Source organism: Schistocerca cancellata, chromosome 2 (assembly GCF_023864275.1).
Source record: "Schistocerca cancellata isolate TAMUIC-IGC-003103 chromosome 2, iqSchCanc2.1, whole genome shotgun sequence".
Classification (NCBI taxonomy): domain Eukaryota; kingdom Metazoa; phylum Arthropoda; class Insecta; order Orthoptera; family Acrididae; genus Schistocerca; species Schistocerca cancellata.
In genome coordinates, this window is record NC_064627.1 from 190,703,682 (window position 1) to 190,716,539 (window position 12,858).

General features: G+C 44.1%; 1 protein-coding gene across 1 annotated transcript in view; it reads right to left on the minus strand.

Moving 5' to 3' along the window:
• Window positions 1-5,107: 5,107 nt before the first annotated feature.
• Window positions 5,108-12,858, minus strand: part of LOC126144409 (uncharacterized) — a 122,687-nt gene continuing 114,936 nt past the window's right edge. Inside the window, exon 9 of the mRNA XM_049915489.1 lies at window positions 5,108-6,606. Coding sequence (XP_049771446.1) covers window positions 6,193-6,606 — 414 coding nt within the window. The 3' untranslated portion in view covers window positions 5,108-6,192. The remainder of the gene's footprint in view (window positions 6,607-12,858) is intronic.

Below are 12,858 nucleotides of genomic sequence, written 5' to 3' on the forward strand. Positions count from 1 at the left end.
ACGAGGACTACCCAGATCGTAAAATGGAGTACTGCGAGTGGTTTACTAACATGGTGCGCAACGATGAAGAGTTTGCAGAGATGATTGTGTGGTCTGATGAGGCACAGTTCAAACTCAATGGTACAGTAAATCGCCACAATTGCATCTACTGGGCAGCCGAAAATCCGAACGTCCATGTAGACAAAGCCGTGAATTTTCCAGGAGTAAATGTGTGGTGTGGGTTGTCTTACCGGGGCGTAGTGAACTACAGCGCGCATCACGGTCTATATTTTGAACCGTAAAGAACAGTCATTTTTCATTCCGAGAATTCACTGCATCTGGAAGGAAATACTTCGTATTGCAGTTATGAAGCTTTCTTACAGATTAATAAGACAGACATTATCGGGGCGAAAACAAATCAAGGGCCGTAAAAATAGTTCCATATTTTTAGTGAAGACCATGACACTCAGTACGAACTATAGAAAATATATCGTACGGTGATCGTAGTTGCTATCAGGAAAAACATTTTGTACTTAATGCACAAATAGGGACTTCGATAAACCGTTAAGAATGTATCTCTGTATCAGGAATAAAACAAAACGGTTACACGAAAAGAACTGCTAGCTATTTATCGGTCAGAAAACAAATCGAGTATCGCAAAAAAATCCTTACAACTGTGGGGAGACTACGGCGCACAGTAAGATTTGAAAGGTACACTTGGCGTAATGGCCAAACTTTTAGGAAACATTCCTCACACTTAAGCAAAAAAATGATTAGGTGGACTTGGGTCTGGAAACCCTTTACTTCCATTTTGCAGCTGAATTTGTGCAACTCTTCAACATATTAATCATCCCTTCAGAACGAAGTCTCATCCGTGAACAGCACATTTTGACAAAAGTGAGGGTTGACGCGTTGGAAGTGTGCTCGTGCCGAAAGATAAGCTGTTGATGATAACTGCACACAGTTTATGTGGTACAGACACAGCAGGTTGTCACGCAGCATTCTGCAGACAGTCGTCGGGTCAACATAACTTGTTGCAGCTAACTGTCACACGCTGGCAAATGGTTACCGTCAACTGCACGATTAAGTTCCTCGTAAAGTTGAGGTGTCCCCGTCCCTCTAGCCCTCCCCCAGCTACCAATATTAGGCTTAAATGCCCCATGCAACCGAAGACGACGATCAGTTGCTTAAAATGTCCTGTTATCAGGACACTGTCGTTCTGGAAATCTCTCCCGATACGTAGGTTGAGCGCCACGACCGGTACTATCTGCGAATCCATACAGTAAATGGTCGTTTGCGAACTCAGCATTTATGTACATGTACACTGAATTATTCCGGAAACCAGACCCATGATGACCACTAAACAGTTGATGCTACGTGCTTGCACATTCCGTGATGAACATTAAACTGTTAATAGTACGTGCCTGATAGTAGCGCAATGAAGTGAGTCACATATCAACATGACATTCGTTCAGTTGGAATAACAAACACTGGCGGTGGACCGAAGAATTACAGCTTGCTGTACATTCTTACCGAACATAACCAAGAGGATATTTTGAACATTTAATGTAAGAAAAACTACTGCTGGTACATTCTGCTTCCGTGTTTTCCGTAATTAATTTCATTATGAAGATAAGTAAAAAATAAACTCTAACGTGGAAATAAAGCGTTTCCGCACCCATTTCGATATGACGCATTTTATTTCTCTTTGCGTCAGGAATGTTTCCTGAAAGTTTGGTCATGCCTGTCTGTCACATCCTGTGTATACAGGGTGTTACAAAAAGGTACGGCCAAACTTTCAGGAAACATTCCTCACACACAAAGAAAGAAAATATGTTATGTGGACATGTGTCCGGAAACGCTTACTTTCAATGTTAGAGCTCATTTTACTACTTTTCTTCAAATCACATTAATCATGGATTGGAAACACACAGCAACAGAACGTACCAGCGTGACTTCAAACACTTTGTTACAGGACATGTTCAAAATGGCCTCCGTTAGCGAGGATACATGCATCCACCCATGGTCGCATGGAATCCCTGATGCGCTGATGCAGCCCTGGAGAATGGCGTATTGTATCACAGCCGTCCACAATACGAGCACGAAGAGTCTCTACATTCGGTACCGGGGTTGCGTAGACAAGAGCTTTCAAATGCCCCCATAAATGAAAGTCAAGAGGGTTGAGGTCAGGAGAGCGTGGAGGCCATGGAATTGGTCCGCCTCTACCAATCCATCGGTCACCGAATCTGTTGTTGAGAAGCGTACGAACACTTCGACTGAAATGTGCACGAGCTCCATCGTGCATGAACCACATGTTGTGTCGTACTTGTAAAGGCACATGTTCTAGCAGCACAGGTAGAGTATCCCGTATGAAATCATGATAACGTGCTCCATTGAGCGTAGGTGGAAGAACATACTGACGAAACTAAAATGAGCTCTAACATGGAAATTAAGCGTTTCTGAACACATGTCCACATAACATCTTTTCTTTATTTGTGTGTGAGGAATGTTTCCTGAAAGTTTGGCCGTACCTTTTTGTAACACCCTGTATTTATCGTAAAGAAAACGACTGAGAAATGGACTAAGTATTAGAATTTCCTCTGAAATGTAATATTATACCTCACGAAGCAGACAAAAAAGACAGGGAATAACACTGTAAAAAAATTAAATTCAAAATACAGACCATTAAGTTATGCCTCGGCAGCCATTACCATTAGGTCACTGGTCAAAGCCGATGGCGGATAAAGAGGAAATTGCAAAACAAGCCGTCGGTTTTGACCACCGATGTGATGAAAGCATAGCAGACGACGTAAATAATATGGCGACTATAACGTCATATTATTGGCGATATTTTGAAACGTTCACGTCACAGACAGTTTCTCTTAGTGGAGTTACCTTCGACAGAAGAAAAAATAATTCGAAATACAACTATGATCAGTCATACGTAAATAAAAGAAAAATTTATTGGAAATAAAACGAATCGATTACGGTCAAAACAAGCTGTACAGCTGTATAGGTCAGCATGGCGCATACAACGAACTAAAAAATTATTTGTCGTAAAAAAATCGTAATTAGTATCGGAAAGTACATTTCAGCTACGTAAGTCAAGTGAAGACAGTGATAAACAGTTGCCGAATATGCGCAGTAGTAAATAAAAATGATTACCAAGAGAAGAACTTTAGTGGTCTAGCGGTTCTGGCGCTGCAGTCCGGAACCGCGGGACTGCTACGGTCGCAGGTTCGAATCCTGCCTCGGGCATGGGTGTGTGTGGTGTCCTTAGGTTAGTTAAGTTCAAGTAGTTCTAAGTTCTAGGGGACTTATGACCTAAGATGTTGAGTCCCATAGTGCTCAGAGCCATTTTTTTGAAGAACTTTAATTATTTATCGAAATGAAAACGAACCAAGTATCGCGTAGAAAGTGTTACAGCAGTAATGGGCGACACGATAAACAGTTCGAACTAAAAATGTATTTATTGTAAAGACTGATAAAAGACTGCTAAATGGCTCAAATGGCTCTGAGCACTATGGGACTTAACTGCTGAGGTCATCAGTCCCCTAGAACTTAGAACTACTTAAACCTAACTAACCTAAGGACATCACACACATCCATGCCCGAGGCAGGATTCAAACCTGCGACCGTAGCGGTCGCGCGGTGACTGTAAATGAATAAAATATTATCACTTTCTCCGAGACAGAGTAGACATTATCTTACTTCTCTCTCACAACAGAGATTAAAAATATAATTTCTCTCGTAAACATCGAAAATGAGACAGCAAACAACAACGTAAAGAAATGACATTCAGGACCTCAGTGGTCAAAGCCGAGGGTCAGTACCGCAAATTCTTTTTGACCGCCGACGGCCATTATCGCAAAATCGTCTTGTCCCGCATTTTGTTAGTGCGTCGGGGTTGAATATACTTACAGCTTGCATGACAGCATCTACGACTGTTGGTACCTTCGGAGACCCATCCGTATATCTGGAAGCCATCCATCGCGTTTTGCCTGGCCCACACATCGGCAGCTGCTGGGATGGCGATACTCCAAATTTGGATGTTGTGCACCTATACTTTCGGCGACTCGAAACGAGCTTGCTAACAGACCGTGTTCGGTAACAATGCACTTTCGAACACTTCTCCATACAACCCGAATAATTTAGCGACTTCTATGAAACGACCATTGCTTAGCAACTGAATTGTGACTTTCATTGCGACTCACTTGATTTTCATCTGTGTAGGGAAAAAAAAATCTGAAGCCTTCAATTTCGGTGCTCGAACAGTAACGCATCATTACAATAAAATTTGTTACGTATCGTGAGATGATTCTGTATGTAGAACAATATGTTTAAATTTCTCTTCATGTTATTAACACAACGCTTACGTACAGAGCATATTAATATTTCTATTGTTAGTCTGGTGCAGCTTGTGTTGATACTTATTAACGCAAACATTTTCTATCGCTGTTGAATGAAATTAAATTTTGTTACATTGATATGATTTCACATTTTCATCATCTGAGAGAAGCGTCAGGCTTCTTACTTTTTGAAATCAGTACATTACAATGTGCCTACTTCACATACACATTCTATGTGGGTAGAGTTCTCATACATCGATTAGAAACTATTTACCAATGGGGAGAGGAGCTGACACAAAAGACAACGTAAATGTGCTACGAAATTTTTTCTCGGCTCTTACTAAGTCTTCATATACAACATATTTTATTTAACTTAGCTTATTCATTTTGTTAGCAGATTCCACAAAAATTTAAATTCGGACCGGAATAAACTGGGTGTCAGGTAGACTACTTCTCTCGTTATTGACTGAGTGTTTCGTCTTAAAGATTGGGCAAAAAAGAAAACGGGAAATGAATAACGGCTCTCCCGCATTAATCAACTACCGAGGGCGTTTAGACTATCACGTTTCATGATGAACGTAACCGAATTACGTTCTATACTTCTGTACCGTTCCTGGAGGCGCTAACAATATAAGAACCAAAACATGAGAATAAGCTGTACATTCTCTATTTTCGAAGGCAATATAATTGTATCGTCAAACCCAGGTTGGTTATCGTCATGGAAGACAGAAACTGAACTGCAACTCGGCACACTTTCAGGATAAAAATGGAGCAGCAAGTAAGTTAAATATGTCATGTTTATTCACATATAGTGTCACGTACAAAAGTATAAAAATTATATAAAATTACTTAATACTAACAATGTATCACAACAGTACAGTGACAATAAATACTTAGTGATCTACAAGTTCAGCGTCACAGTACCATTTCTTTTTTTGACAATCTTCCGTTTGAATTGCAGTGAGGTGTCGTACTTCTTTTGGAATTACAGTTTTTTGGTTCTTTTTTCATACTTATGCAATGGGTAGTGCTAAAGAAAATTGTAATGAAGATAATTAAAAAACGCACTTACTTCTCTACAAACAAACATGTTCACAGCACAGAAGTACATATAGGAAGCCTTTTTCTGCACATTGTTGACAAAAATGTACATAAAAGCAAGCAATAACAATAAGCTGTGAATCATTCGTTATATCTAACGCACAGGACAAAAATTGTGATAAGAAATCAGTTTGAGGATTGTTGAACACAAAAATTTTGAAGCATCTTGATATAACGTTAAAAATGGGGAAACGTTTACCAAATCCGACTACTCAACTGGTAATTCGCCAGGCACATCAGAATAAGTACAAGTGAACTGAGTTGTGTACAAGTCTTTAAGATAATGTGTGAAGGTCACTTAAGATAGTGCTGAGCCAAGCAAAATAAGTCATAGTGCAGTTAATAGAAGAACCATTGCAGCACTCAGGAAATACATCGCAATTTTAAATACTTCAGTCGGTTTACTTTAAAGCAACACTTGCTGAGTCTTCGATATAAGCAGAGTCTACGCTTGTTTCCATTAACATTGTTTCTACGGTAGGTCCTTATACGACTGATTCGTAAAGGTAATTCTACCTAACTGCTGAAATTCATATTACAGGAACTGAACTATGCTAGCTGTAGAGAACTAATGTTACAAGGAGACAAAGCAGAGAGCATCTTTGGATTTGTGTCCGGCATTGGTGACATAATTAAGTTCTGTATGTCATGACGACAAAAAAATACTTGTAGAGCATTTCCTATGCTCCATTACATCAGCTGGGAGTTCATCTGATCCCTGCTGGAATCGAAGGTTGGTGTGCTGCGCTGACGCGCCCTGTCATCAAGCCACCAGCGCCTTCTCGCTGGCCGCCTCTGTCGTGTTTTCCACCGCCTTCTCATTAGTTGTTTCGGTGACGCTGCCCTCCGCCTTCTGACTATTTGTTTCAATGGCGCTGTCCACAGCCTTCTCGATACCCTCTTCTCCAGCCTTATGGTCAGAAGCAGCAGTAGCAGCGCCCTGGCTGGCCTCCCTCTTGCCCTTGGTGTCTGTGGCTGCGTCCACGGACCTTTTGGAGGAGCCCTCAGTGGCGGGATCTGTGCCAGGGTCCAGGATCTGCACGCTGCGCACTGGCGTCGGTGTCCTGTAATACGTGGGCCTCACTGTGGTCGTCGAAGTGCTCGGAGTGGTCGAGCTCGTCGAGCTGACGGAGCTGGTGGAACTCTCAGATGACTCTGTCACCTGATACACTGGACTCTGCGAACAAAGAAAAAAAGAAATTTTTACACATGCCACACTACTCAAGGCTGTTTATTAGAGAGGATTAATTACTTATTTTCTGTAAAAAATGCTGCACAGCTTCAGTGTATTTAAATAACAGCATCATGGTACCTACCAACAAAAGCTAGTATAACGTATATTGATTCACAGAAAACCAGTTTTGTCAAGCGACCATTTTTAAATTATCTACACATGCATGAAAGTGCGTAAGAAACTTTATGGGCATTGTGTAACTGTTTCATTTAGTCACTGCAGCTAAAGGCAATTGCATGTTCCAGTCAGATTAATGCGATCACCGCCTATATTCTTCGTCATCGTGCAGTAACCATTCAGAAGCAGCATGTGGCAGCACTAACAATGGAGGGTATACAGGGTGTTACAAAAAGGTACGGGCAAACTTTCAGGAAACATTCCTCACACACAAAGAAAGAAAATATGTTATGTGGACACGTGTCCGGAAACGCTTACTTTCCATGTTAGAGCTCATTTTATTACTTTTCTTCAAATCACATTAATCATGGAATGGAAACACACAGCAACAGAACGTACCAGCGTGACTTCAAACACTTTGTTACAGGAATTGTTCAAAATGTCCTCCGTTAGCGAGGATACATGCATCCACCCTCTGTCGCATGGAATCCCTGATGTGCTGATGCATCCCTGGAGAATGGTGTATTGTGTCACAGCCGTCCGCAATACGAGCACGAAGAGTCTCTACATTTGGTACCGGGGTTGCGTAGACAAGAGCTTTCAAATGCCCCCATAAATGAAAGTCAAAAGGGTTGAGGTCAGGAAAGCGTGGAGGCCATGGGATTGGTCCGCCTCTACCAATCCATCGGTCACCGAATCTGTTGTTGAGAAGCGTACGAACACTTCGACTGAAATGTGCACGAGCTCCATCGTGCATGGACCACATGTTGTGTCGTACTTGTAAAGGCACATGTTCCAGCAGCATAGGTAGAGTATCCCGTATGAAATCATGGCTGTGAATCGAGGAAGTACAGTACATACGAGCCGGCCGCGGTGGTCTAGCGGTTCTCGGCGCTCAGTCCGGAGCCGCGCTACTGCTACGGTCGCAGGTTCGAATCCTGCCTCGGGCATGGATGTGTGTGATGTCCTTAGGTTAGTTAGGTTTAGGTTGTTCTAAGTTCTAGGGGACTGATGACCATAGATGTTAAGTCCCATAGTGCTCAGAGCCATTTGAACCATTTTTTTACAGTATCTACATCTATCTACATCTACATCCATACTCCGCAAGCCACCTGACGGTGTGTGGCGGAGGGTACCTTGAGTACCTCTATCGGTTCTCCCTTCTATTCCAGTCTCGTATTGTTCGTGGAAAGAAGGATTGTCGGTATGCCTCTGTGTGGGCTCTAATCTCTCTGATTTTATCCTCATGGTCTCTTCGCGAGATATACGTAGGAGGGAGCAATATACTGCTTGACTCTTCGGTGAAGGTATGTTCTCGAAACTTTGACAAAAGCCCGTACCGAGCTACTGAGCGTCTCTCCTGCAGAGTCTTCCACTGGAGTTTATCTATCATCTCCGTAACGCTTTCGCGATTACTAAATGATCCTGTAACGAAGCGCGCTGCTCTCCGTTGGATCTTCTCTATGTCTTGTATCAACCCTATCTGGTACGGATCCCACACTGCTGAGCAGTATTCAAGCAGTGGGCGAACAAGCGTACTGTAACCTACTTCCTTTGTTTTCGGATTGCATTTCCTTAGGATTCTTCCAATGAATCTCAGTCTGGCATCTGCTTTACCGACAATCAACATTATATGATCATTCCATTTTAAATCACTCCTAATGCGTACTCCCAGATAATTTATGGTATTAACTGCTTCCAGTTGCTGACCTGCTATTTTGTAGCTAAATGATAAAGGATCTATCTTTCTGTGTATTCGCAGCACATTACACTTGTCTACATTGAGATTCAGTTGCCATTCCCTGCACCATGCGTCAATTCGCTGCAGATCCTCCTGCATTTCAGTACAATTTTCCATTGTTACAACCTCTCGATACACCACAGCATCATCTGCAAAAAGCCTCAGTGAACTTCCGATGTCATCCACCAGGTCATTTATGTATATTGTGAATAGCAACGGTCCTATGACACTCCCCTGCGGCACACCTGAAATTACTCTTACTTCGGAAGACTTCTCTCCATTGAGAATGACATGCTGCGTCCTGTTATCTAGGAACTCCTCAATCCAATCACACAATTGGTCTGATAGTCCTTATGGTCTTACTTTGTTCATTAAACGACTGTGGGGAACTGTATCGAACGCCTTGCGGAAGTCAAGAAACACGGCATCTACCTGTGAACCCGTGTCTATGGCCCTCTGAGTCTCGTGGTCGAATAGCGCGAGCTGGGTTTCACATGACCGTCTTTTTCGAAACCCATGCTGATTCCTACAGAGTATATTTCTAGTCTCCAGAAAAGTCATTTTACTCGAACACAATACGCGTTCCAAAATTCTACAACTGATCGACGTTAGAGATATAGGTCTATAGTTCTGCACATATGTTCGACGTCCCTTCTTGAAAACGGGGATGACCTGTGCCCTTTTCCAATCCTTTGGAACGCTACGCTCTTCTAGAGACCTACGGTACACCGCTGCAAGAAGGGGGGCAAGTTCCTTCGCGTACTCTGTGTAAAATTGAACTGGTATCCCATCAGGTCCAGAGGCCTTTCCTCTTTTGAGCGATTTTAATTGTTTCTCTATCCCTCTGTCGTCTATTTCGATATCTACCATTTTGTCAACTGTGCGACAATCTAGAGAAGGAACTACAGTGCAATCTTCCTCTGTGAAACAACTTTGGAAAAAGACATTTAGTATTTCGGCCTTTAGTCTGTCATCCTCTGTTTCAGTACCATTTTGGTCACAGAGTGTCTGGACATTTTGTTTTGATCCACCTACCGCTTTGACATAAGACCAAAATTTCTTAGGATTTTCTGCCAAGTCAGTACATAGAACTTTACTTTCGAATTCATTGAACGCCTCTCGCATAGCTCTCTTCACACTACATTTCGCTTCGCGTAATTTTTGTTTGTCTGCAAGGCTTTGACTATGTTTATGTTTGCTGTGAAGTTCCCTTTGCTTCCGCAGCAGTTTTCTAACTCGGTTGTTGTACCACGGTGGCTCTTTTCCATCTCTTACGATTTTGCTTGGCACATACTCATCTAACGCATATTGTACGATGGTTTTGAACTTTGTCCACTGATCCTCAACACTATCTGTACTTGAGACAAAACTTTTGTGTTGAGCCAACAGGTACTCTGAAATCTGCTTTTTGTCACTTTTTCTAAACAGAAAAATCTTCCTACCCTTTTTAATATTCCTATTTGCGGCTGAAATCATCGATGCCGTAACCGCTTTATGATCGCTGATTCCCTGTTCTGCGTTAACTTTTTCAAATAGTTCGGGTCTGTTTGTCACCAGAAGGTCTAATATGTTATCGCCACGAGTCGGTTCTCTGTTTAACTGCTCAAGGTAGTTTTCAGATAAAGCACTTTAAAAAATTTCACTGGATTCTTTGTCCCTGCCACCCGTTATGAACGTCTGAGTCTCCCAGTCTATATCCGGCAAATTAAAATCTCCACCCAGAACTATAACATGGTGGGGAAATCTACTCAAAATATTTTCCAAATTATCCTTCAGGTGCTCAGCCACAACAGCTGCTGAGCCAGGGGGCCTATAGAGACATCCAATTACCATGTCTGAGCCTGCTTTAACCGCGACCTTCACCCAAATCATTTCACATTTCGGATCTCCGTCGATTTCCTTCGATACTATTGCACTTCTTATCGCTATAAACACGCCTCCCCCTTCACTGTTCAGCCTGTCTCTGCGGTATACATTCCAATCTGAGTTTAGGATTTTGTTACTGTTTACGTCTGGTTTCAGCTAACTTTCTGTCCCTAGTACTATATGGGCTTTGTGATCGTTTATTAATGAGAGCAGTTCTGGGACCTTTCTATAGACGCTCCTGCAGTTTACTATTAGCACATTAATATTGTTATTCCCTGTTGCATTTTGCCTACTCCTATCTTGCCGCGTCTCAGGAGGCGTCTTGTCGGGCCTAGGGAGGGGATTCTCTAACCTAAAAAACCCCCATGTGCACTCCACACGTACTCCGCTACCCTTGTAGCCGCTTCCGGCGTGTAGTGCACGCCTGACCTATTCAGGGGGACCCTACATTTCTCCACCCGATAGCGGAGGTCGAGAAATTTGCACCCCAGATCTCCGCAGAATCGTCTGAGCCTCTGGTTTAAGCCTTCCACTCGGCTCCAAACCAGAGAACCGCGATCGGTTCTGGGAACGATACTACAAATAGTTAGCTCTGATTCCACCCCGCGAGCGAGGCTTTCCGCCTTCACCAATTTCGCCAACCGCCTGTACGAACTGAGGATGACCTCTGAACCCAGACAGCAGGAGTCATTGGTGCCGACATGAGCAACAATTTGCAGTCGGGTGCACCCAGTGCTCTCTATCGCCGCCGGTAGGGCCTCCTCCACATCTCGGATGAGACCCCCCGGCAAGCAGACAAAGTGAACACTGGCCTTCTTCCCCGACCTTCTCGCTATTTCCCTAAGGGGCTCCATCACCCGCCTAACGTTGGAGCTCCCAATAACTAATAAACCCCTCTCCCCGTGTGCCTGCTCGGACCTTGCTGAAGGAGCAGCCACATGTCCCCTCACAGGCAGAGCGGGCGATGCCACACGGCCAGCCTCCACATTGACCTTCCGCCTCGTGCGCCGCGAACGCCGCTGAACCCGCCACTCCCCTTGGGAAGAGGGTGGCCCAACCGCGCCCGGTACCCGCGAAGATGTCTCGACAGCAGGGACAGTGGGTGAAGCATGTAACACCTGGGGTGTACCTTGCGACGCACCAGACTCCCCACTGCCGCTACACTCCGAGGCAGCAGCCTGAAGACGGCTGACCGCGGCCATCAACACGCTCAGCTGTTCGCGAACAGTGGCCAGCTCCTCCTGCGTCTAACGTGGAAATTAAGCGTTTCCGGACACATGTCCACATAACATCATTTCTTTATTTGTGTGTGAGGAATGTTTCCTGAAAGTTTGGCCGTACCTTTGTGTAACACCCTGTATAAAGCGTCTTAGAGGATGTGGAAAAAAATGCAGTCGTTGACTTGATGCGAAAACGGAGCGAATTATCTGACGTCCACACGAGCATGATCATTGGGTTTCGAGCCAAGGATGGAAGCACTTCTAAAACGCCTTAGTTTGTAAATTGTTTGCCTGTTACCATAGTTAAAATATACTGTGAATGGCAAAATGGCAGTATCCAAAATCATCGCCAAGGCAACTGTGGTGTACCATGGGCCATAAATGACAGTGGTATACGACGTCTGGGAAGATATGTACGGGTGGATAGACGTGCGACTCTTGAGCAACTGATCGCTCAGGTAAACCAAGGAGATACCGACCACTCAACGAACATTGCTGCGTGTGGGCCTCCGCAACAAGTGTCTGGCTCATGTATTCATGTTGACTGTTGTTCATCAACGACGAAGGCTGGAATACGCACATCAGTATCGCGACTGGACGTCCACAGAGAGGTGACAGGTGGCCTTTTGAGATAACAGATGTCTGTTGGCGTGAACGGTGTGAACCGTCTGAAAGCGAACACCCTGCAACAATTGTTGGAAGTGTCCAGGCCGGAGAAGGTAGCATAATGGTCTGGGGAATGTTTTCGTGGAATTCCCTGGGTCATCTCGTCTTTCTGAAAGGTATGAATGCCTTGCCCGCAGTCCGACTGCTTAGCTGGGTGGTAACGTGCTCGCCTCCCATGCAAGCGGGCCCTGGTCCGATTCCCGACCGGGTTGGAGATTTTATCCGCTCGGGGATTGGGTGTTGTGTTGTCCTCATCATCATTTCATCCTCATCACCGGCACGCAAGTCGCCCAATGTGGCGTCGAGTAAAATGAGGCTTGCACTTGGCGGCCGAACTTCCCCAGCTAGGGGCCTCCCGGCCAACGATGCCATACGCTCATTTCCATTTTTTTGCCTTGGCCACAGCGTCTACACGAAACGTACACACGCCGATCTGTACTTGCATGCCATCAGCCGCCATCATCCGGCACAGACGCTGTGATACAAGAACATCAGACACCGACAAGCTGCCCCTGAGGTGAGCTATATACGCTAGGTATTCAGGAATAACGGCTACAACTGTCACTAAATAAATGAAATCATTTT